We start from the raw sequence: 26,323 nt of genomic DNA, 5'->3' as shown, positions 1-26,323 counted from the left end.
ATTTTATGTACAATAAATTGTATCACATATAAATGCCCTATTATATTGATTGTACAATGTCACCTATACATTTTATAATATATATATGAGGCAGAATGCTTAGTGGTTAAGGTGGATTCTTGACTCAGGCTGCATGGGAAACTTGACTCTGTCACTTACCAGCTATGGAACATTGAGTAGATAAGGTATCCTCTTAGTGCCTTTGTTCTTCATCTATAAAATGAGCTAATAATAGTACCAACCTCATAGAACTGTTGTAAAAAAGTAAGAAAACATAGCAATGTGCTAGAACAGTGCCTGGCACATATTACTTTAAGCAGTCATTGTGCATGCTTTTGTTCACTAATTCTTTGCAACAAGCCTTGGCAATGGTTAATGCCACCTTGGTTTCACCGTGGGAAGCCCAAGACTCGGAGATCTGCCCAGGATTATACATCAGGTGTTTCTGAGTCTCAAGCCTTGCTGTTCCTTAGAAGCTGCCAGCTTCCTCTGGTGGTCTCTCTGGGCTCTCACTGCCATTTGGTGAAATAAGAGGTTGAGCCAACTGATTCTGTGGTTCCTTCCAGCATCCTTGTGAAAGAGGGCTGTATCAAAGGAGCAACAGGAGCAGCAGAAATACAGGATCAAATGTGTTCGGTTCCACTGAACACAGTATCCTTAGCCCTGTGGCCAAAGCATTCTGTATTTAGAGTTCCAATTTTTTTTTCTTTTTCAGCTATTTCTTTCCAGAGTCCTCAGTACATTTCCTAATTAATCACTCCCACTTAATTTCCTAAGGCAATCACAGCCTCCCCGTAGGCAAGCAGCCTCATCTTAGGCAGAAGCACACATACCAGGTGGCCCCTCAGCTATGTGGGAGCGTGTGGAGCAGCCCCTGGACACAGACCAAAGAGTGGCACAGACACGGGGGAAACGTAGCTGGGGAGCTACACTCAGGGGACACTGTTCCTATGCTGGTGACATGCGGTTTCCTGGTGAGCAAAAAGGACAGTGAGATTCGGTTCTCCAAGGAAACCCTAAGATGTAGATCTGGCTGGAGCATCCCAGGATGCAGGCAGACTCTACCAACAGCTACTCTGTGATGGCAGAAAAGGCTATGCTGGCGAGGTAGGAGGCTCAGATTTCTCTCCCTAGCTTATTTGCTGTGTGAATTTGGACAAGAGCTTTCCTTTTGTTGAGCTTCAGTTTTCCCAGCTTTAAAATGGGAACAGTAATATATACAACACAGTGTAGATGTAAGGAAGGAAGCCACAAATACAAGAACCTAGAGAAACCAGGCAGATGATTTCAAGGAGGGAAGTTGGGCTAAGCCAAAGGAAAATAACATGTGCCAAATGGCATCTAACGTACAGTTGGAGTTACAACAAAGAATGGTGGGGAGTGTGGTGCAATGGAGACATGCCTCATGAAAAAGCCAGCCAATTACCGCCATTGAGCCAAGCTGACCCCCCCTGTTGCCACGTATACCAATTTCTAAAAAAGAAGCTAGAGGTAGATCTTTCTATGAATTCACCCAATCTTAAAATGTTGGCAAGAAACTGACACTAAAAAGACCAATTATATGAGCCAATGCCACGTGAGCCAAGTACAACACACTGGAAAGCTTGATTTGGCCTACTGGCCACTGTTGGTGAACTCTGTCAATGTAACTATTAATTGAGACAATGTAATATATAAAGCACTTAGCCATGTGCATAACACATAATAAACACTCAATAAATGGTAGCCAGTGGTTATTATTATTACTATTAACTTTTCTGTAACTCAGAACGCCCATCTGTAACAATGGATGTACGGATTCCTGATAGCTGTCTGGCTCACTGGCATTTGAGAAAATCTGTGAGGGCACTACAGAGATTAACCACTGTGCATTCACAACATTTATGCTGCTTTGTTAATTTAAACCCACTTCACTGTGACTGGGCTAGAGGAGTGGTTCTCAACCAGAAAGGGTTTTGTCCCCCAAGGGACATTTGGCAATGTCTGGAGACATCTTTTGGTTGTCAGACTAGGGAGGGGCTGAGACTGGAGTCTAGTGGGTAGAGGTCAGGGATGCTGCTAAATATCTAAAGATGAACAGGACAATTCCCCACAACCAAAAAATGCCGAGCCTCAAATATCAATAGTACTTAGGTAGACAAACCCTGGGCTAAGATGAAGGTTTCCCTTTGCACCCTCTCTATAGAAAGCACTTTATAAAGATAGAGGTTTGGATAGGTTCCTACATGGTAAGATATGGGAGAGGCTGTGGGGTAGAAGGAGAAGGGAGATGGCAGATGGGAGAAATAAGATCTATAATTATCTTCTCTAAGAGGCTCAAGGCCCTGCTTTCACTCTGCTTCCTATAGAATCTTTTCATCAGTGTCTTAACAACTGTCACATCAACATATTTCCTTGAAAAATTCTGTTGAAGCTGCACCCATTGGAAAATGGGCTCTGGGGAAACTGAGGACTTGAGAAATGAACTGCCTGAGCCAAGGTCACTCAGCAAGTTGCAAGACAGATCTAGCAGATCTCTTGGGTCCTGGTCCAGATCCCTCAGGAAGACATCACTCTATTTTGTTGTTGCCATGGTAATTATAAATCAATTTCATCTCTCATTAAAGCAGTTACTCCACAGAATGCTTTCACAAAGCATTGTTGAACTTGTCCTAGCTATTTCATGGATGTGATGGTAATCACATTTTTGTATATTCTATAATTCTGGCTACATCTATCATTGGCCTTCACCTCAAATGGTATAAATGAGCAGGGTTATATTGCACCGTGCTTGTCATGCATGGCTCTGACTACTCCAAACAAAGAAAACTGTGCTAGAAGCAAAGGCAAGTGATTCTGGTTCACCTTTAAAAAGGAAAGGAAAGGAGAATGACTTTTATCAATCTCTCCATTACACTAAGGGTTTTACATAACTTATATCATTTAATCTTCTCTATAATTTGAAGACTTTCTTTAGGTCAATTTTCTCAAAAGCTGCTGCACATTAGAAATACCTGGGAGCTTTATAAAATCACAACACCCAGGAAAGCACCCCAAAATCATTCAACAGAATGTCTGGGGATGGAACCCAGGCATTGGTAATTTTAAAATCTCCCCAGGTGATTTTAAGGCACAGTCAAGTTTGGGAATCAAGGTTTTCAGGACTCATTTTCCTTATTTTGCAATGCTGCTGACATCCTAAGAGAAAAATGAACTTGCCTAAGGGTAGCCAGCTGGTGAATGGTAAAACTGTGATTCAAAGCCGGGTCTGCCTTTCTCCAAATGCCAGTCACAATCTTTTTCATTATGCCACTTTCTTCCCAGAAGTTTGTTGTCTGTGGCTTTCTCAGAGTTATCTGGTGGCAAGTTTATAAACTTGAGCAAAAGGGAATTCCCTAGAAGGCTATCAGGAATTTCTGGACTCAAAGGGATTCTTAAGAACAGGTCTGGGGAGAAGGAAATCAGGCACTTCTGGTCGTTGCATAAGTGCTTAGCTGAAATGGCAAGCCATCATGTCCAATCTCTTTGTCCCTTTGGTCAAGATTCCATTTCCAGGGAGGAAACACCCGATGGACCTGACTTTGGGGCATGAGCTCATCTACTGACCAGGGTAGGGCAAGGCCCCTGATGACAAACCCGCCCAACTGTATCCTGTGGGTGCAGATGATACTTGGCTAGGAAGGAAGACTAAATCCTCAGCAGCCAAACACAGCACGTCTATCACGATGGAGGAAGTGCAAGACTTGGAAAAGCGGGAAGACCTAAGTCTCACAGGTGCACTATGATCCTCAAGTAGAACTTAGCAGAAGACCAGGAGCCCATGAAATAGTCATTCAGAAGAAATACACCACCTGGGGAGGTGGCCATGCTTGGCCTCAAAATCATTTGCAAAATATTGTGAGCTTGTGTATTTTTCTAAAGGACAAGGACAATTTATTTTATCAGCTTATCTAGACTTGTTTAAAAAAAAGGCTAAGGTTGGGGCTCTTGGGAGATCTTCAGGAAGAAAGGGAGGAGCTCCTGGTCAATGGCTCCTAACACAGCCTCAGCCCCCAGGAACTACCTGGAAAAAATGAAACTGGGTGTCCTGGTTGGCACCAGACAAAACTGGTACAGTTTAACATATTTGAACTAGGAAAACAACGCTTTTTTAAAAGACCACAACAAAAACGACACAAAGAGCTTGCATGTTGCCTGTAGTTACATGGCAGTAGAGGAGAAGATAGACCCAAAGAGGAAAGGACACACGTGGATGTCTGAGCAAAATGGTTGTAACTCAAGGAAGCCAGGGGGTGTTCTGGGGTCAATAGGGACAATTAAAACTCAACTTCACCTGTCTTCAAAAAGAACCCTGTCCCAAGCAGCTGGCCTGCACCCGTGAGCTCCTTGCCAAAGGGCCAGTTCTCCATCCATCAATAGATCTTCCCAGATCTAGGCATCCACAGATCCCCAGCATGCATGGACTTGTGAAATGAGTCTATTATGAATTATGAGCATTAAATAAATCATTGTTCAATGTATCAATTCACGGATGAGTCAATATACGAAAAAAGAATAGCAATTTTAACTGTGGCTGTTCAACGTACAGGTGCTAGGCATTAAGTCCCTACTATGTGTTAGGGACTGAGCTAGAAGCCTTACACAATGTATTAATCATCCTTACAATAAACCTAAAATGTATATACTATTATATCCATTTTACCCATCAAAGAGATGAAAGGACTTCTCTGTAGTCACAGAGTAAGCGATGGGATTTGAAACCTGTCTGTCACCTTGAGCATCTGTGGGCTTGCCACAGTATCACAATGCTTCACGATGTCCACTAGCATCAACTGTGTGTTGGCCATTCTGCATATATTATCCCTAATTCTTCCAACAATCCTTGAGGTAGGTATTAGTGTCTCCATGGTGTGAGGGTGGGGGGTTGGGGGAGAAAGTTGAGTCTAGAAAGACGACTAATTTTCCAAAGTGCTCATTTTTGAACACAGATTTTTGAATCCAACTCTCTTTGGTTCAGGTTCCACTAAACCTCCTGCCTACTCAAATCAATTTACTTTTTAAAAATGTGTTGACTTAGTCTTATGTTCACAAGCCTTGTACTAAGCCCCTGTAGAGAAATGTATAGCTTCTGCCCTCAAGAAGCTTTTTATCAGTTAAGAGATCAGTTACACAGTATAGAAAACAACAGAATTATATGGCTGTAGAGGCTTTAAAACACGGCCGTAATGGCTGCAAATTCTTTGGGACTTCTTTTGAGAGGTGATCCTCACCCTTGAATCTGGGCTAACTTGTGCTGCTTAGAACAATAAAATACAACAGAAGGGACACTTTGCTACTTCTAAGCCTAGTTCCTAAAATGTCATGCAACCTGTTGTTTAGTGGCACATTGTTTTTGGAGCTCTGAGCTTCCATGTAAGAAGTTAGAAAACTTTAAGGCCACGTGCTGCAAGCAAGCTCAGGCCACATAAAGAGGTCACGTGTAGGGGCTCTGGTCAACAATCCCAGCCAAGGCCAGCCTTCAAGTCAACCCAGCCTATTTGCCAGATGTGTGAGTGAACAGCCTGCAGATGATTCTAGCACCCAGCCATTCAAGCCCTCCCCCAGTCATTCCCACACTGTATAGCTGATGCCTCAGACGTTAAGAAGCAGAGACAAGCCATCCCATCTGAGCTATGTCCCAAATCCTGACTCAAAGAAGCATAGGGCAACAAGCAATGAAATGGGTGTTGCTTTACAACCCTAAGTTTTGGGGTGGTTTGTTAAGCAGCAATAAGTAATCAGGAGAATGGCTTTTTGAGTGGTTATTTAGGGTTAGGCACTGTCTTCTAAGCTTGACATATGTTACCTCATTTGAACCTGCCAGCAACCCAATGAAGCAGCTTACTATTAAAGAACATGCCCAAGATTATCTAGTTAGCTATGGCATTCGAGCCCAGGTCACGACAACTCCAGTATTAAGAACTCTACACCACTCTGCTATAGAGGAAAGGAAATTATGTCTGCACGTGAAGTCTACAAGCCCAAAGCCAATCAGTTTTAAGAAACACCAACTGCTATTTTTGAAACTAAACATCTTTTTCTTTCTTAATTTCAGAAGGCTAACTGTGGAGCTGAGCTAATTATTTGAGCCTTAATCAAGGACCAGCCACTCCCTGAAGCAGCTGTCCTGGCCATTCTATTGCCTCTAGAAAGTCCCTTGGGTTGGTTGGATATTGGCTCAGGTCTAAACCTCAATTCCCAGCCCCCAGAAGTGAGGATGTATAGGGCTGAAAGGATCCTTGGAGATCATCCAGCCTATTCCCTTCATCCCCTTTAAAGATGAGGAAACTGAGGCCCAGAAAGGTCAAGTGACTTGTCCGAGGTCACACGGTGTGTCAGAGGTATAGCCAGGTCTCCAAGTTCCCATGCAAGCATTCTTTCCACTACACCATGCTGCAGTTGCTAAAAATTCCCCAGAGCTGCCTCCCTCAGCTCTCCTCTTGACAAAGCTGTTTTCCCCCCCACACAACTACACACAGTCACATTTGGCAAGAGGTGCTATCATCCCCGCTCTGCTCGTGAAATGCTGTTTTGCAATGGGGCCTCTTTGTTCGTTAGCAACACAGACAAAGAAAACTGTAGTGCAGTCTTCTCAGAAGGAGATGTTTCTTGTTTTAAAGACGGGAAGAGAGCTTCCTGGCTGAATATGGCTTGAATCAGCATGCAGCTCCAGTTGGGAAAGAACACAGAGGAAATGTAGGTCTTTGCAAAATTTCTAGAACATACAAGGTGGGCACATGGCAAGAGGAAGCTTATGGGAAATGTTTCAGAAAGTATTAAAATCTACGCCTAAACAGAGTAAACAGAGCAGATTGGTTACCATCTTGTGGTATGAAGTAATTAGAAGGGGGGCCACTAGACTCATTAAAAACTCCCATGAAGTAATTGGCCTTCCCATTTTGGATTCCTGCTCCAGACCTGGTTCCCAGCATTCCTTCCCTTGCAGTTTTCCTATCTGAGGTCTTCCCTTTCTAGACTCTAAACAAGCTACCTAGGTGCTTAGGGTCTCGAGGATATAACCTGCTATCCCAAGTCACCCATTTTGTACTTCTCCCCTCTGGCTCCACATTATTCCTTGTTTTTTGTTCTGTTTTGTTTTTGTTTTTTGTACTAGATTTGGTTCCTCTTCTGTCTCCCTAGCTTCCCAGATTGGCAGAGACTTCCTAAGGCTGAGAGATCTTTACTCAGGACCAATGCTGTGAGCAAGGCTGAAATGAGAGGAGGGAAACTTCTCAGGAGGGCAGCTCTCACCACAAAGCTGAGGTCGCCTCCTATGACTTCTCTAAGACACTTATCTGTGCAGGTGGGTTGGATCAGTGGGGAAGGGGTAGACCAGATGATCTCCAGAGATACCTCAAAAGCCTAAATATCTCTTGGTTAGGGAAAGAAATGGGGGGGGGGGGGGAGAGGGACAGAACTGAGTTCCATGGCAGAAATCCAGGACTTTTCAGCTGGCAGCAGATGGAAAGAAAACTGCCAGCTTCTAGTAGGAGGAGATGGGGTGCACACATTTCTTAGGGCTATTGCAAGCCACAGGTCTTCCATTGCAAAGGTTCAGGTGAATGCTGCCTGAGAACCACCCTCCTGTACACATACACATCACGAGGTCCCAGGCACAAGATGGGATCTCCAACAAGAAATTGGGCCAAATCAAAGTTCTCGGACCCTTCCCCTCAAAGCTGAGTCTTGCACATAGCCCACCCCACTCGCAGGCAAACACCTGCACAAAGAGCACATTTCAGTGCAAAGCCCCCTGGTTCATTTTCCCCTGGGAAAATCCCTACCTGCTTGTTAAACCCAAGAGAGAAGAAAGGGAATTAACAGTGTCCAGTGGTCCAGTTACAGCCGCAAGCGCCTGGGAGGGGAAGCTGGCTGCCCAGAGGAGGCCCTGTATCTCCTCATGGCCTGAAATGCTGCTGCGCTCTGTGTCAGTGTTTATGAAATGCTTCTCAAATAAGGTCAGTGTTCTACACAGAGTTGGGGCTCTAATAAAATGCAGAACTTGTGCTGTTTGCCAGCTAGCTGCAGAGGCATACTTGAATGCTTTCTTGGATACAATTGTTCTCAGATTAATATTTTCCCCATGAGTTTTTTTAATTCTACTTGTACTATTTTTTTTTACGACATGTGAGTTTTTCTGCATATTTGTATCCACCAAAAGGAATGAGTGGGACTTGCTTTCATCAGTGGTTCCTGAGGGCTTGGTGTCGCCTCCCTTATTATTCTAGCATTTCCCGCCCCATCCCATCCTCTCTGAACCTAGCATGGTGGCCTTTGCCTTGTCAGTCATTTGGTGGGAAGCAACAGCCCAGACTGCATTCCATATTATTTTGAGCTATTCTAGTTATGAGGACATTTTGCTTGCTTTATTCATCATTGTTCCTGGCACATAGTAGGCACTCAATAAAGAGCTCCTTTAAACATCTCCATCCTTCATACAGCCCCCTATGTGGTTCTACTTTCTAGGAAACTGCCATTTCTTAATTACTCAGTTAGGCAAAAAGTCCTCTAAACTTCCCCTGGTTGGGTGGCTGACTTGGCTGGTGAGGCACTTTATTTGCATTTGTAAAAGATGCACCTTAAGAAGTGAAAAGGAAAACCTAGCAAGAGTCTGAAGGCATGGGTGACTTTGAACTCACTGAGTTTCCTCTTCTGAAAATGCACCCTGATCATCTTTCAGATACAGGATTTAGTGGTTAAAATCAGATATTGTGGGTGGACTCATTAAAGTATTCACAGAGCACCAAATTTAGGAGGCATCTGCAGACATTTGATCTCCTATAAAACTTGCATCAGCCCCATGGGAGAAGGGTTAGTCCTACCATTCTAAAGGTTACAGATGAGAAAACTGAGACTCAGAAGATACTTGTACAAGGTCCCACAGTTAAAAGAAAAAGGGGGGTGGTGGTGATGGAAACCAGGATTTGGCCTCGGTCTTTTTACTCATTTAAGGTTACATCAAATTGTTCTCCCCATTGGTTTCTCATTAATATCAGTTAGAAACCCCATATATATCACATGCCCTCCTTCATGCCCATTACCCAGGAGCATTGGGTGGTATGTGCAACTGATGAATTATTGAACACTACACCTGAAACTAATGATGTACTGTATGTTGGCTAATTGAATTTAAATTAAAAAAAGAAAAAAAAAAAAAACCCCATATATAAAACACTTATCTACTTACATTCTAGAGCTGGGCAGAGATGGAGAGGAGAATAAAGAATATCAGCAAAGTGCTAGATAGGCCAGAAACTTCTGCACCACATTTCTGAACAGGACATCTCTTCAATGAAATCATCATTGTTGAGCTTTTCAATTGCAGAAAAATCTGCTCTATTCTCTGTTTGGGTTGCAGGGTACTCAGCAGCACGTTGTAAGTAACTTATCATGCACCAAGTCCAGCCCTGCAGCATCTCTGCACTTCACCCTGGGCATCATAAAAGGCTTCAGGTAGCCATGAAAAGGAAGTCTGAGGTTGTTTCCAGGACACAACCACAAGCTGGGAGTCTCCAGTCTCCAGTGAAGGTCCAGGTCACGAAGAACCTCCTGAAATCCAATTCCAGGACCCAAGGGTTAGGTGGTGAATGTCCGAATTCCGTGCTGAGGCTATGGAGAGCTACCTGGAGGGTAGGGGAGTGTGAGAAGGCAAGAAGCCAAGCTGGAAGTGTCAAGGCAGGGGCCAGGAGCAGCTCAAGTTCAAGGAGAGATGCACAAAATGCACAGGTCCATGGTTAAGCCCACATACCTCAGATTAGAAGAGGACCATGGACTCCACACCTTGTAGACCAGCCTGAGTCAGGGCATACACTAATTCTAGAGTCCAAGGGAGCAAGGAGTGGGTATGCCAGGTAGCAGACAGGAACTACAGGAACTAGGGAGGCCGAAAAACTCAAAGAGGGAGTCAAGGTGGGTGGTTAAATGTGCTGGCTGAATTTCAGGAACCACAATCCACACCACTGCCAAAGTGCTGAATGAAACAGGGATCGAGAATCCAGACTGGCATTTTGGACAAGAGGAGTCTGAGCCCACACAAGCAGTGATAAGGTTGTGAAAAGTGGAGTCATATTTACTCCAGCCGGGATGCATCTTATATATGTCCTGTTCTACCAGGACCCGGTGTCAGGGTCAGGGATCCCAGAGATCATGGCTGAGGGAAGTCAAGTGGTACATCTTAACTGGAAAGAAAGGCAATCCCTGCAAAAATGTCAGCAAATACTTGTGGGGGGAAAATACTGGTCAAGAAGCCTTGTCAGAATTCTTCTTAGAGGGTTTATCCCTTCAAATCCAAAATAAAAATATTAGCCACATAACCATGGTGATACTTTTCCTTGACCTCATGGATTCTTCTCTAAACACCCTTGTTAGATGAAACATCTTCAAGTACAGTTTCTATTCATTTTAAATTGGGCTCAGGCTCTCTTTTGTTCAATGTAACCACGAACTTCTGCAGATCTGTACCACGTTTCCATTACTCCCTGTGGGAACCCTATTCATCCTTCAAGCTCTAGTCTGAACGCTGCCTGCTTCCCCAAACTGGACAGGATGGCTCTACCACCAACTATCCAGGACACAGCACTGGCCTTCCTCTCAGGATGCCTTGCATCAAACAGGTGCTCACTGTTTCAACTGGGACTCAGTTTTTTTTTTTTTTTCCCCTTCTTTCCTCCTTCTTATTTGAGAATCGGGTTTGGAAGACAAGAAGGGGGGCTGACTTGGAAGGCTTGTGGAGGAATGGCATGATCAGTGGGTGGGGCACAGGCCTGAGACCAGTCTGCCCAAATGAGCCCTGACTCTACTGCTCCAACCTGGGAAAGTTACTTCACCTCTCTTAGCTTTCTTATCTGTAAACTGAGGACAGCATGACTTTCTGCCTTGCATGATTGTTAAGTTAAGCGAGAGAACGTGTGTAAAGGAAGTGTGAGAGCAGTGCCAGGCACAATGAGGGGCTTAATGAACAGCAGCTGCTGTGGCGACAGTGACTGTTGTCGTCATTATCATTGTTGTTTGGAAATTTGGGGAGAGCCCGTGCACCTCCATGCTTCCTTCCCCATCACATCCATTCCCAGCCCTACTCAAGCAAATGTGCTCTGGGCCAATGGGCACCCAAGACGTTAAAGGAAATCACTTTGCAAGAGTGAGGCTTCTCAGAGGAGCTCTGCTGCTGCCAGAAGGGCCCAGAAGGCTACAATACTTTATAGGAGAGGACATGCACACGCACATACACACAGATATACACATCACAATATACACATCACGTCACATCCCATCCTGTGCTGGTGGGGCTCTGGCACCAGCCCAATAGGACAAGGATGAAGCTCAAGTCATAAAGGGAAGTGCAATGAGAAACCAAGACTTTAGAAAACATTCAACAAACAGAGGAATTAAGCATTAATAGGAAATCATTCCAGAGAAAATATGAACAACAGAACCCCAGGGAAAGAAGATGCTACAGGCCAACAAGACCTCAACATTTCTATCCATCCCAGCCAGAAAGAACTGGACAATATATTCATGTCATCCACACCCCAGCCATTGAAAGACTTTAAACAAGCAGAGAGGACTCTGCTGATTATATTGACAACCTGGATAAAGACCCATAGGGCAAGCTCAGGAACCCTGCAGAGGGAATGGGGGGAGGAGTGGTAACACGCTAGATGAGTGAATCAAAATAGAAAATGTTGCTGAAAAGCTGATGAAATTAAACTATAAAATTCAATTAGGATAATGCAAAGTGTTGCACTTAGACTCCAAAAAGTCAACTGCACAAATCTGGGATGGAGAAAATAGGATCAACAGCAGGGAGGGCTGGGAGACACTGGGGATGCAATGAACAGCCGGGTGGAAATGAGCCAACCCAGGGGTGTGGCTGTCAGAAGTGAAAATGCCCCTTCAGGATGTTGATAGAAGTCAAGATAGCAAGGGAGTGGAAGGATTCTAACTAAGACAAGCAAAGAAGACTGGAACCTATTTGGAGGAAGATAAGTAGGAATGGGAAGAGGGCCTGTCTCAGAGTCTAACACACACAGAATAGTTGAGGCAATTATAAAAATTTATGGAAGAAAGAAGAAGACTAAGATAAGTGGGTAGTGAGAAACACGACAGCAGTAACATTTTTGAAATCCTACCATTTGGAAGGATTATATTTGCTCTGTGTAACAATAGTCAGGGGGAGATAAGTTCAACCCCCAGGCAAAGAAAATTTTCTTGTTAAAACTGTTTTCTAAAATGGAATAAATTGCTTTAGAAAGAACTGAGTTCCTCCCCATTAGAAGTAATCCAGCAAAGGAGAATGGCCACTCTCTCCAAAATTATGTTGGTGGAAGATCAATCTGCACATGGTTAGAACCTGAACTAGAGGAACCCTTTCAACCCTGACAATCTATCTTGTTTCAATCAGGCTTTGTCTTAAGCTTGCTCTGGAAGGACGGCTATAGTCAGTAAGAATTATGAAGATAACCATACTAAGAATACTTATGGAGGATGCGCTGTGATCCAGGCAGTCCATGTGAGTAAATTCAATACTCCCAGCATCCTATGAAGGGGGTAGTTTTATTATTCCCACTTCACAAATGAGAACACTGAGGTAACCCAGCTGGTAAGCGGAGAAACCAGGAGCAGCCCCGTCTGGTTCTGATGTCTATGCCTTTACCCAAAGGTCATGACTTTTCCCACCTCCCTATCCACTCACAATTGAGGACGTTTAATTACACACTCCTGATGAATGTTTCCCAGGGAATGGTGTATCAAATATAGTGCTGGCCACAGAACTACAAAGACCACAGTGAGTGGGAAGGAAAGGACAGCCTTAGGCAGACCAGCAATAGCAGTACTTATAAAACATAATCCACGTCTTCCGAACAGAAAAGCAGAAGATTCCCATTATGAGCGCTTCCCACCTGGGCAAGGCTGATTTAAATTTAAGGCTGGAGAATGATAAATAATGGAGAGCTTTGAAAACTCAACACCGTGCACCCTAGCAGGGGACCCGTTGCATCTATCTTATCTGGAAGTAGTAATGGTCCAGCAAAGTTCTCTGGAAAAGCCTCCATGCCTCTTTTTTTCCTTTTCAGCTGTTCGAAAAAGGGTTAAGACCACCTTACATAATGAGGGTGGAGCATACTAGTAAATACAGCTGTTTCAAGTAAAAGCAGTAACAGAGGCAGACACGGGAAATCAGGAAAAGGTATTTAGGGAAAGACAGAAGGAATGAGCATTGAAAAAAAAAAGTCAGGGCCAAAAATTACCCCATGAAAATCCAACCCCCCAAAATAAATAAATAAAATGCATTCCTTATTTAAATATACCACAAAGCAGCACGCCCATGGAAAAGACATAAACCACTTCAACCGTAATCCCCTTTTTATGGAACGGAGGCCAACCTGGGCTTAGCTGGAGAGGAGAGGGAGGGGAGCAGGCACGAGCTGTGCTGAGCACAGTGTACGTGCAGGCGAGGCGCTTGCCTTGATGGGGCACATTTAGAGTGGGCATCTCAAACTTTCCAGCTGGATGGGGCCTGAGATGAAGAAATAGAAGAAATAGTCATGGTCACCACTATTAATAGTTGGTGGAGACCTAAGTGCCAGGTACTGTGTTAAGCACTTCCCGTTCTTTATTTTATCTGATTCTCCCCAAGAGGAACATTTATGACGCACACTTTACAGGTAAAGAGTAGTAGCTGGAGAATCAAAGTGCCGGGCACTCTGCTGAGTGCATTACATGGTTTGTCCGGGGCCACATTCACAGCATGCCCACAGGACCAGTGTGATTATCATCCCTGTATTACAGCTGTGGAAATACAGTATAAAGGGATTAAATGGACTACAGCCCAGAGGAGTGGAGTAATTCGCCCATGGTGCAACAGCAAATTTGTAACAGAGCCAGAATTCAAACCAGAGCCGTCTATCTGCAGAGCCCGCAGCCTGAACTAGTAGGCATGGGGTTCTGAAGCCTTGCCACAGCCCACCTAGTCCGTGCAAAAGATCCAATGGCTCTCAGATCTACCATTCTCACTTTCCAGGTAAGGAAGAACTCAGTGACAACAAACAGAACTGGAGAGAAACAAAATAACAATCAGAATGCAAAAAATGCAGAAATATACAAGACCCAGATGATGGGCAAAAGCGAAACTTAATAATGACCCTACAAATACATCAATTAATACAAGAAGAGCAGCAATCAAAAACCACAGAGAGCACAGGATGATGCTGATGAGTTCCTGATTAGAAAGGCCTACAGTTTAAGTGTGGGAGACTTCTAGCTCTTTTCATGGGCATGTGCACAGTAGGAGTTTTGCAAGGTTGCTAAGCAATGCTTGGCAACCAGACTCCAGAGTGGATCACTCATTAGGAGTCCTTAGTAACTCTAGTGAGGCAATAATTTTAGTTCATGAAAACCAAATTTTAGAAAACCTCAATAACTCACGTAATAGGTTACTAGTAAGTCGCCCTTGGCCATACATAAAAAATGCAAAACCATAATCCCCCATCTTTCACTTATAAGAACTAACAAAAAACTTGTATTTTTCAGACTTACTCATTTAGTCAACACATACTAGTTCAAAACCTACTATGTGCCAGGCACTGGGGGAGAGGACCATACAGGGAAAACTATCAGGACTACACTAGAATTCTGCTTTCAGGAAAAGGAGGCCCAGCAAGGCAAAGCAATCTATCCAGATGCACAGCACACTGGAGGCAGGTGAGCCTAACTGCTCACGTCCAACCCACAGGTTCCCCCGGAGAGCACTGCGCTTCTCTGAGAGGCCACATCACCATGGGTGGCTCGGAGAGGCCTCGCCATTCACCAAACTGCCCCTCATCTGCTGAGCTGGCTCCGAAGCTAGTAGTACCAGGATGCAGGGCTTGGCCGTGGAGCATCTTGGAAAGTCTCCCACTTGACCTGGAGACCTCTGCGGTCAAGTGAGGGAAAGCCTGTGACATGGTGTCGGTTTTTATTGGACCCAACCACCGGCGAAGCTTGCCATCATCTGGAGTGATGGAGAAAATTAAGTTACCACATTCTCACGTTTCAGCCTTTCGCCCGTTTTCCTTCGCAAACAGGAAATGTTTATTTAAATACAGCAGTCTCCAGCATGTTCCAGAGCCAAGTGAAAAACCAAAGATGTCCACTCTTGCCCCACTCCGCTGTTCAGGCCACCACCTCCCCGTGGGTGAGAAGTAGGCCTCTGCCTGCCTTTAGGCAGCGTGGGGAGAAGGGGCCCCTTGTGAGAGTTCGTTTTCATCTGTCCGCTCTTTTTCCAGGCTGAGATTGTGGTTGGAGAAGAATTACATCTGTGGGCTCCTTTTGTACTCAGAAGGGTAAATGCGACATCTGTTTACTCTGTGCTCCATGGTAAATGTTTTGTTTCAGGCACCACCATTCACTTCCTCTCCTCATGTCCTCTATCTTTGCTGCATGGATAATAAATTACACTGAATTCTCCCCTGCGTTTATTTAGCTTTCTTGTGGGTATCACCTCCTCATTGAGGGGAAAAAAGAAACTGTCAGTAGTTTATAAATGACAGAGAGTTTCTCTTTCCGTGTAATGTGCTGACATTATGGAGAAGAAGCTGCAACACAGACCCCCAACTCTGATATCAGCTTAATTATGAATAATATAACAAGCCCCATTCCAGGCCTAAAGCAAAGTCCAAATGGTGACCACATTATCCCCATGCAGATTTTCCTTAAAGAGTGCATGAGCAGATGAGGCCTCAGATGTCAAAAACCCCCAGAGAAACAATGACACACATACACACATACATACACACGCACATGCACGCACGTATGCGCGCACACATACTCCTACAGAAAAGCCTCTCTGGGAGATCAAGCAGCAGGAATGGAAAAGGGAGAAAATGCTTCTCCTTTGTTATAAAACACAACATAAACATTAGAGATCAGGAAACTGGATTTTAGGAAGGTCCCGAGCATGTGGTGCCAATGCCGACAGACCGTATACCCTGTGGAGAAACGAGTCCTGGGGAGTTTCAAAGCCTCACTAAAGGAAGTTTCCTTCTTCTATCCTCTGCTTCCATTCTTTAAGTTGAATTGTTGGTTTTCTTCTGTATATGCAATGATTTTATATACAGTTACTGGAATGCAGTAGAGGTTCAAGTAATGTTTGTTGAATGAATGAAGAAAGGAATGAATGAGAAATTCCTCCCTAAAAAAAAATCTATTCCATAGCTTAGAAATGCCAAACACCCCCCAAGAGTTTGCAGAACTCAAATGTTCCGTCTGAGTTGACTGACAGAGGATGAGAGGTGGTGAAGGACTGTTGGTGGGCTCCTCCTCACCCCTGCAGCACTCCTGACCAAGCTTTCTTCTAAAGGTTTTCCCCTCTCCCAGGGGAGGAAGAAGACCAGAATGAGGAGCCAGCCTTGGCAGCTGCGTCACCCCACGCACCCCAGCCAAAGGGGCACCAGTGACTGGAACCAAGGCAGATGAGACTCAGCTATTCCAAAGTACTTCCCACTCTGCCAATGCCTGCGAACGACCATGACAGCAGCAGGGCACTGTGGGAATGCCCAGGACTCAGTCTCCACCCAGTTTCTCCAGTTGTAGAGCAGATGGGTAGCTCCAAGCTGCCTGGGTCTCCTGGGGAAGGTGGGTGGGTGGCATATTGGCTGCAGTGCTGTGCCTGCAGCTTTTGAAGACTTCCTACATGCCAGCAGGAGAAGGGCCCACTCCCCTTGGTTTCCCAAACATGTACCATGATTTTGAGGATGGAGGAGAGGTAGTCTCAAGACTCCAACCAGCAGAGCTAATGTCATAGCAAGCTGAATGTTGGCAGGGTACACCCGAAGCAGTAGCAAGAGCAGCCTATTCCCAAGCCCAGCCAGAACCCTCCCAGGATCATCTATTTACAGATCTTGGCCCAAACTGACTCTTGTTCCAAAGATGGCTAGCAGAGTGGTAGATACCCAAAAATACCACTACAACAAAATTTTAACTGCTTTGTAAAATATAAGGTCTGAATTAAGTTGTGGACACCTGGATGGTGGCCTCTTTATTGCCACTAACTTGCTGCATTACCTTGGGCAAGTCTTTTCAAATGCCTGAGCCTCCTTTTCTACATGTTAATGAAGGTTCAGCTCCAATGCTCTAGAATTGCATGACCACACAGAATAATGAATGCACTTGAAAAAAAATGTTTTGAGCCACAGGAAACCTCCAGGAAAAAGGAAGGCAGTTCTATTGAGTCTCTGCCCAGGGACACATGGAGTTCGAGGAAGAGAAGTAGAGTGACAGGAGGTGATCAAGAGAAATAACACACTGTAGGACAATTCACTCAGTCTCATGCCACTATCTTCCAGCTTCAAGGCAAGAGGGCAGAATGGAAGACCCAGTGTACCCACCCCTAATATGCAAGGGCAAGGGAGACAGAGGGAGAGCAAGACACGAAGAAGTGGATTACACTAGAGCAAACCCTCACCCACTTCTGGGCTGTGTTCCCAGGCCGGTTCCAACCCCCTCCACTATTCTCCCTCTTTCCTTACTCCCCAACTGTGGGCTGGGAAGAGCCCACCCTCGGAGTCCAAGTTTTGAATTTGGTCCGAGGATCAAAATGATAAATGTTTCCAAAACGTTGACATATGAAAAGTAAATATTTGGTTGCACAATTGGGGTTAAAACGAGGGTCAATCTACCCCACTCTCCAAACGCCTCTCCTCTCGCTGCCAAACCCAGGATCCGAGGCTGAGTGCGGTTTGTAAGATTACAGCGCTCGGTCTCATTTAAAGGGCTGTCAGCATTTCCATTCTCCGGCCCGCTTGGGGAGGCATTTATAACCGAGCCATAAAAAATTCACCCCGGCTGCAACTTGGCATCTGCGAGGCTGCGCTCCAGGCAGGGCGGGTTTTGCAAGCACCCACTCCGAATTCGTTCGGTTCCTCAGAAGTTAGACCTTCACACACACTCTCAACTTCGCTCGCAAGGGCAGCCAGGAAGTAACTGGCCCTTTCTGATCTCCAAGCTGGTCACAGTCTCGGCCCTCTCGGGTCTCCGTTCCCTTACGCCCCACCACCTTTCAGCTTTCTCCTCCGCTCCCCTCTTAAATGTGCGCGGACCCCTTGCCCTTACCCTAAGACCTGACTGGCTGTGGTGTTCTTTCCTCCCCTCGCTTCCTGCCAGCCTTCTGCTGGAAGCTGTCACCGGGCCCTGCGTCTGGAGCCTTCACCCCTGGAAAAGCACTGCTCTTTGCCCATCGCAGTGGGCTTCAAGACCTCTCTCCCTAGACCTACCCAACGCCAGAGACCCCAACTCAGGGAAAGAAGGATCCGACCCGGGAGAGGGTGGCAGCGAGACTGCATCCAGTGCGGCCAGGGGGAAAGGAAAGATCTGGTGCCTGGGGGCCCCACTATGGACCCAGGGGGTGGCTCGGGTTGGGCGGGGCGGGCGTACTCACAGGCGCTCGGCGTTGCGGGGTATGCCCCGGGGAACAGCCCGGAGGCCCAGTCCGTGGCAGTCCACGCTGGCGGCGGAACAGGTACACTTGGTGGGGCAGGCGGCGGCTGGGGGCCCGCTCAAGACGCTCGCCAGCGCCAAGGCCAGCGCCAGGCGGGCGCGCACGGCGGCGCCGGCCCCGGTCCGCCCGGGGGCCATGGTGTGCAGGGGCCCGCGCCCAGAGGAGGCTGCCTCGGCGGGGCAAGACGCGCGGAGCCCGGGGAAGCGCGCGCGGAGCCCAAGCGGCCTGGGGAGCGGGCGGCGGAGTTGGCGCGGAGGAGGAGCGAGCTCGGCGCTCAGGCGCACGGGGCGCGGGCGGAGCGGGGTGCGCCGGACGGCGGCGGCGGCAGCAGCGGCAGAAGCAGCAGCTCCATCCGCGGGGCTGCTTGTGCCCCGCTGTGCATCGCTCGGAGTGCCCAGGTACCGAGCGCCTCCTGGGCCCGCTGGCCCGCGACCCGAGGCGTCAGCCGGGTCGGGGACCTGGGGGCGAGCGCAGTGGGCACGGCGCCTAAGGAGGTCCGACTTAGGGCTGAGCTCGGGAGCGCGGCGGCGGCGGCTGGGGCACGGGGCGGCCGGGTGAGCCGGCCGGCGCTCGCTCTCTCCATTCACTGAGCAGGGCAGACACCGGAGACGCGGGGCCCACCCCTCCCCCCTCCCCAAAAACGCCAGCTCCGCTTCCCATTGGCTGCGCTGCACGTCATGTCGACTAAGTTGGGAACTTTGCTGGAGCGACCGAGAGCCCGGAGGGGAGGAGGCAGGAGATGAGGGAGAGGGAAGGAAAGGGGCTCGGCCAGCAGGGCCCCAGAATTGAGACCCATTCCCTCTTACGGAGCCAAGGATTGATCAGGCTGGTGGCACTTTTTCTTTATTCTGGCACTGAGCTAGGCACTCTGCTCATAGTCTTTCCTTGGGTTCCAACACCGTCCCGCAAGGGGGCATCTGAGTACCCCATTTTATAGATGAAACAAAGCTCAGAGAAGTAAAGTGACTTGCCCGAGGCCACACAGCTGCTAAGTACCCCAAACCGCAGCACTCACATTCACTCATATTTTACACCACAGCCCATCGAAGATGTGTACTTCACTCATCTACAAAGATCCTCAAAGATCCTACCTCATCTTGGCAAAGATCCACAACTTCTTCCTAAAGCACCTATTGTATTGATACTAACGCATTTCACAGTCACACATGTCACATAAAATGTTTGTCCTTGTTCAGGTCGCTGCTGGCAAACCTTACACGGAAGCCTGTCCTGCTTTGCCTAGACCCAATGCCGGCTGAGCTGATAAAAGTAGTGATGGCAGGGACTGGGACCCCTGGATTGACAGTGCTTCTGCTTCCTGACTGGGTGACTCTGGGCCAATCACGTCATCTCTGAGCCTCGGTTTCCTCAAAGCAAGGGGCCACAGCTCTGTCTGGGACCACCTCACTGGGTTGTTTGGAGCATCAAAGAAGAGAAAGTGTTTTTTGCACAACAGTCATTCGCATGTGAGACATCCCTTCTGCCCCCACAGCCTTCATTCTTCCATAGCGCTCTAAATTGGCCAGGTCTGAGCTTTTCCAGATGCTGGTGGGGAGGGGCGCGTGTGTTAGAGGCTCCATAAATACTTGTAGGAATGATTTTGTTTGTTTGTTTGGAGGGAGAGGGCAGGAACTGGAGGAAGTATTGCCCAGACTTCCTTGTGGTCTGCTCACAATGGAAGTCTAAATGAGCCCTGAGCATGCGCGTGCGCGCACACGTGCTTTCTCTCTTTCACACACACACACACACACTTGTGCACACACATGCTTATACTCAGGTTCACACACACACACCCATATACACACAATCACATACACACATGTATACATGCATAGTCTCACACCACACACAATCACACATACCACAATAACAATTATGCCACTGAGAGCTCTTTCCTTTTCTTTCATATAAATGCTATTCTAATTCCTTCTACTTCATCTTCCTTGTTTCAACGTCTTGACAATATCCTGTGAATCTATAGTAGAGCTGCAGATTTTATTTTATTCTATTTAACATATTTTCAAAATCATAGCCCCAGGCACCCAACTGCACGTACGTGTACACATACATACACAGTCACACACACTTCAGACCCTCCATCATTCATAAACACGTTAGGTGTAATTTACTGCTGTTATTCTTGGGAGCAGCTTTCCATACCGATACTGTTGTCAGCGCCCTCTGGTGGCCATAAAGGCCATAGGCTCTGGTCCATAGGGTGACTTCAGCTTTTAAGAACTCTAAACATCCTTTCCTCTGAAACTTTCCTCCAAATCTTGAACCAATTTAGTACCAGGACTGAGGCAGATGAGAGAACTGGGCAAAGACCCAAGGGCACAAAAGCGTCTCAGACTGTCTGGAGCAGAAAAGAGTAGGGTTTTCTTTGTTTTCCCAAATGCACACTAGAGCATGTTTTGCAATCCCTTTAGGCTGGGCCTGGGTCTGTGCTCTGAGTACGGTGTGAGGGTAGAGGGACTGTGTTTTCCATTTAAGCTGATGGGGAATTTCATTAGCCTGACTAGATCTCCAAGTGACTTCATAGGCATTCAAGTGTGCTTGCTTTTCCTTGGGAGAACACTTTAAAACCGAGCTTGAGAGTCAATCATCCCAAAGAAACAGGAGGTACACAGGACACAGGCCATACAGAATCAGGGATCACAGCTGGAACAACCTTGAAAATCACCAGATCCAGCATTTCTGCAAGCGTGTTCTGACGACTACTAGTTCTACATGTTTCTTCAAGAAAGTGGGGAAGGGGGGTTCTTGGGCAGAAATAGGGTGAGAAATGCTCACTTTCACCACTCTTGGAGATTTGCATCACCAATGAGCATATTTAAGATTTTGAGAAGTCCTGCAGTAAGGAAACTGGTTTAAGGTTTGTTGAACCCAGTTTCCCAGCATGGCTGATCCTTTTACATGTAAACTTAAAATTCTTTTGAAATTTTTGGATAACACCCAATATAATTCAGGTCCTGTATTCAATAACATGGAAACTGAGTCTCAGAGAGGGAAGGGCACTGGTACAAGGTTGTCCAGCTAATTAGTGAAAGAGCCAGAGCCAGGACGCAGGGCTCCTAGTGCCTAGAACTAGGCTCCCTCCACTCTCCCCCACTGATTCTGAAGCATTACTCTTCTCGGAGAAGTATAAGTAAGTCCTTAGGAGGTCAGTTTGTTGGGTAGGATTTTTTATGTCTAAGTACCAGAGATGGCTTTTACACCCTATGGTACGATTTTCAGAGTTCCTCATAAGCCTCCAGGGCCAACTTTTGGATTTTTTCCTTTAGTTTTCTCTAGGCTTCTCAAAAGCAAACTGCCCACCCATTCCCCCAAGAAACCCACCTCAAACTTTCTCCTCCACTTGTTTTCTGTCTCTCAGTGGAAGACACCACTATTTATATGGCTACTATAATCAGCTGAGGTTTTCTGGTTGCAACAATAGAAAATAACTAATTGAAGTAAAAAAAAAAATACTTTTTAAGAAGGCCTTTGGGTAACATACAAAATTAAGGAGGAAGAAACTAAAGAAAGAAGCTTTTATTTTTTCAAAGATTTTATTCATTTATTTGAGAGAGAGAGAATGAGAGAGAGAGAACACATGAGAGGGGATAGGGTCAGAGGACGAAGCAGACTCCCTGCCGAGCAGGGAGCCTGATGCGGGAATCGATCCAGGGACTCCAGGATCATGACCTGAGCCGAAGGCAGTTGCTTAACCAACTGAGCCACCCAGGTGCCCAGAAAGAAGCTTTTAAAAAGACACAAACCAAGCAGGATCTAGGATCAAGCTCAAGCCCAATTTCCAAATTCCCAAGACACAAAGACTGGCCTGGGTTAGGTTATGTAATCACCCTATTAACCACAGAAGACAAGAATCTACAGATAACAGTTCCATGGAAACTATACTCAGGCAGGTAGGAGCAGTGCTCTCAAAGGAAGACTGGGGAGCTGTTAGCTGGAAAAGTAGGGGGATGACAAGAAGGCAAAACAGCACCAAAGCATCTTCCCTCTGTTTCACACCACAGCCATTCAGTTCCTGAGTCCCGTTAATTCTTCCTCATGATTATCACTTACATCTGTCCCTCTTCATCTTTGGGCCTCCAGGTATTGTTCAGATCCTGGTTTCATGCATGGCCACTGCTCACACCATCCCCACATCAGTTCTCTTTCTTTGTCTTTTTGTTCCACCAACTCATCCTTGGCCCTGATGATCAAGGGATTTTTCTAAAATGCACACATGATAATGCAATCCTGAACTTTGAAGTAGATTTCTACCTCTGTACCTCATCTCCTCCCAGTATCCCACACCCACTCAAAACAATCCTCCTGAACATTCTTCCTAGCTCTTTCCTCTCTGGCTAGCCCAGAGTCAGTTGAGCCTTCCATTCCTCCAGGAAACCTTGCTGATCCAGTCTATTAGATTTTCAAAGTCAGGGAATCTATAGAATCTATTAATTCCAACATTTATTATAAAAATTTTCAAACATACAAAAGCATCTAATTCATTTTTTGCATGCTTGATGCCTAGAGGTACAAATACATCTTTGATGATTGGTGAATGACTAATTAACAAGTATGTGAATGAATGATCTCTCCAATCACCTAGCTTATTTGACATTCTCTTGCTGCAGTTTTACTTATTTTGATCAGTGTTACTTGATCTTTTCAGGGAGGAGGATGAGACTACATTCTTCTAGAAACTCTGAGTGCGTTTTTTTTTTTTTTAAACTATACACATTCCCTGCCCCACCCCCCATTCTGATATGTTTGCTCCCATCCCATTGAAACTTACCATTTGTGCTGGTCATTCTCCAGTGGATTGTCCAGACTGCTCTGCCCAGTGTCACCCTGTTCTCTCCACCAGGAGGCTGACCTCTATGGACTGTATCACCTGTGCTTCCTTGGGTCTGCCCATGTGGGGAACTAGCCCAGATATCTGGAGGAAAGGCCAGCACTTCCTCCATAAGGACAGCAAGGTGGCAATGGCTCCTTCCTTTACTGAAGGTCATCATTAATGTCCTCCAGCTGCAATTCCCATCCCCTTATCTCTTTAGAGGGTAGGAGTAGGAACATCTTCCCACTATTGCTAAACCTTGGGCAGTCCCCATCTCTTGATTCCTTAACCCTGCCTCACTTTTCTAAAAAGTCCCTTTACTAAACCTTCTTCAAATTACTCCTTTGTGTTGTGTTGTCTGTTTCCTACCAAGGGCCCTGAAACTGACACACTACCTCACTGAGCCATCACAGCATATTTCTGAGGAATATGTGAACAGGGAGGGGAGGGAGAGATGATGAAAACTCCAATTTGAGATTAAGACTGTGACTCCTATTAAATCTTCCCCAGGGGAGGGAAAAACTCACATATGTGAATTTTAGGTCACTTATGGGAGAAGGATTAAGTAAAGGTATGATCAGCTGGACCTGGAAGGTCATTTTTTTTTTCTATGCAAATACTTCTTTTTCTCTCCCTTGAGAACGAAAGAATATTAAAGGTTTACTGCCAGTTACTCTATTGAGCTTCCCCAAGGGGCAAGATCTACTCTGACTAGACAAATGTTTGATGAATGAATACATAACTTTAAAATATATAACCTCTCCTGGGGAATAAGATAGAGCAATAGAACCTTCCAAAATCCAGATCCACCTGTAGCAGACAACTCTTACTTGATCTTTTACTCCAACTATGTGATTATAATTTAGAACTTTCTTGTTCTTATATGATCTTGCCTCCCTCTCAAGATAGTGATTTTCTAGGGGTGAGCACTGACATAAAGCCAATCAGTGTTCCCTGAATTTTTTCTGACTGGAACTGGAGAAAGAGATTCAGTCCCTCTGTGGTTGTAAAGCTGGAACATGTGAGAAACTAGAATGAGCCATATTTTCAGTTGTGTGGCCCAGCTGGTATAATAAGATGGATTTGACCCATTTTCTAGAAGTGTAAGTGGCATCTAGCTTAATTTAGCAATCGAACAGCCATTTATTGGGAACTTCATATATGCCCAAGAGAAGACACAGCCCACAGCTGCCAACAATCCAATTAGGAATATAAGTTTAAGATATATGAAAGAAGATAAAAGATATGGTATATAATTAAATGCTAATTAATGTGAGTCAGATAGTAAGTGCTACAAAAATTCTAAAAAGGAAAAAAAATCACTTCAAGCTGGATTGGAAGTGCAGAGGAATGCTATTTGGTTTTTGGAGGATACATATTGATGAGCTCAATGGGAGGGAAAAGGGTCTTCATCTTGAGGGAGGCAAAGGCAGGGAGGCAGGAATATGAGTGTAAGGAAAGGGCTTTGGGAATGTGGAATATAAGAGAGTTTAGGGCAGATTTCTATTGGTCTGATAGCAAATTTGAGAAAAAGCTTTGATGTCTGATTTGCCTTTGGACATGGGTTGGCCACCTTGCTTTAGAAGCTAGAGGGCTCTATGCAGAGGCAATGACTCTAACCTTGAGAGATGATGCAGATTGGAATCCCCAGAAAGGAACCAGAAATGTGTCCCAGATCAACTTTGCCCTGGTCTGAAAGGAGGCCAGATGAAGTGAGGAGTTTTTATTTCTCTAAACTGGTGCATCAAGATGGTGGTGACTCAGCTAGATGTGGAGTCAGACTCCTGGTCCTCAGCACAAGAGTGCTGACCTGAGAGGCCTGGCAGACAGGTGAGTGCAATCACGGGTCTGTCCAATCTATGCAATGAAGATTTGTCTTATATTTGAGCAAAGCAAGAACTGTCACTCGGGAAATGGCTCTCCAATTTGAGGAGTATTAATCACCTAATTAACCAGAACACCTGTTCATAAAACTCATCCCACCCAGGGAACCAAATTAAACAAAGCATGAGGATGTGCCACACAGACTTGGTGGTAGCATCTGCATTCTTGGCTGGCTTCCTTGGGCATTGGGGCTCAAAAAACTCTCCAGCCAGCTGTTGGGCTTTGACAGAAACTTTAGAATACCACCCTTGTTTAGCAAGCAGTGATTAGTGCAAAGTCAGAGAAACTCCTCTTGCAAATTACCTGGCATCATGGATGCCCCGATATGCCATTCTGAGTGTTTCACATATATTAACTCTCTAATCTTAATAACAATCAAATCAAGTCCCCTATTGTGGCAGAGGCTAGCTTGATGCTCACAGTTCCAGTTTCTTCTTTCTGGGAACACAAGAAGACTATATTTACCTGCCTCCCTTCCAGCCTTCCCAGCAGTTAGGTTGGGGTCATATGCTTCATTCTGACCAAAGGATGTTGTGCAGAAGTGATGCATACCACTTCAAGACTTGGTCTTTGAAACCTCTTACATCATCAGGCAAGCCTTCTCTCTTTGCCTGTTCACTAGACAGAGGGGATCCAGTGAAGAATCACAGTGTCCTGAGAGGATGGTAGAGCCACAGAAAGGAAGACACTGGAATCCTTGAATCACTACACAGAAGGCAATGACCATACAGTCTGAAACAGGAGAATAACCTAACCGCCCCCCAACTAAGATTTGGGGGTTGTTTATTATAGCCATTGGCATTAGTTACTTAAGCTGATAAACCAATTCAATCCTGAAATTATGTCTTCCCCAAATCACACAGGATGAATCTTAGGGAAAGCTATTATCTATGTGGTATGATTTCAGAAACAACAGGAAATTTCCTCTTTCCCAAAATGATACCTCCTGCTATTGGTTAATTAATGAAATGCTTTTAAATAGTAATCCTAATTGTCTGACTTTTATTTATTTCTTATTTATTGATTCAACATATATTTACTGTGTTTTACTGTGTACTTTTTGAGTGGAGGCACATCATATATATTATAGTGAAAACAAGGTAAAACTTGATTGTTACTCT

The 26,323-nt window shown here is 45.6% G+C and overlaps 1 protein-coding gene across 3 annotated transcripts in view; it reads right to left on the bottom strand.

Moving 5' to 3' along the window:
• SLIT3 (slit guidance ligand 3) overlaps window positions 1-19,076 on the bottom strand; it is a 605,319-nt gene extending 586,243 nt beyond the window's left edge. For all 3 annotated transcript variants that reach the window (XM_045901662.3, XM_045901670.3, XM_064596588.1), the window contains exon 1: window positions 18,431-19,076. In XM_045901662.3, the coding sequence (XP_045757618.1) occupies window positions 18,431-18,627 (197 nt within the window). In that variant the 5' untranslated portion in view covers window positions 18,628-19,076. The remainder of the gene's footprint in view (window positions 1-18,430) is intronic.
• Window positions 19,077-26,323: the final 7,247 nt, after the last annotated feature.

Source organism: Mirounga angustirostris, unplaced genomic scaffold (assembly GCF_029215605.1).
Source record: "Mirounga angustirostris isolate CCGP_5_RB_7025 unplaced genomic scaffold, mMirAng1.0.hap1 SCAF_7, whole genome shotgun sequence".
Taxonomy (NCBI): domain Eukaryota; kingdom Metazoa; phylum Chordata; class Mammalia; order Carnivora; family Phocidae; genus Mirounga; species Mirounga angustirostris.
Note: the sequence above shows the minus strand (reverse complement) of the source record. Positions and strands in the feature narration are given on the sequence as shown.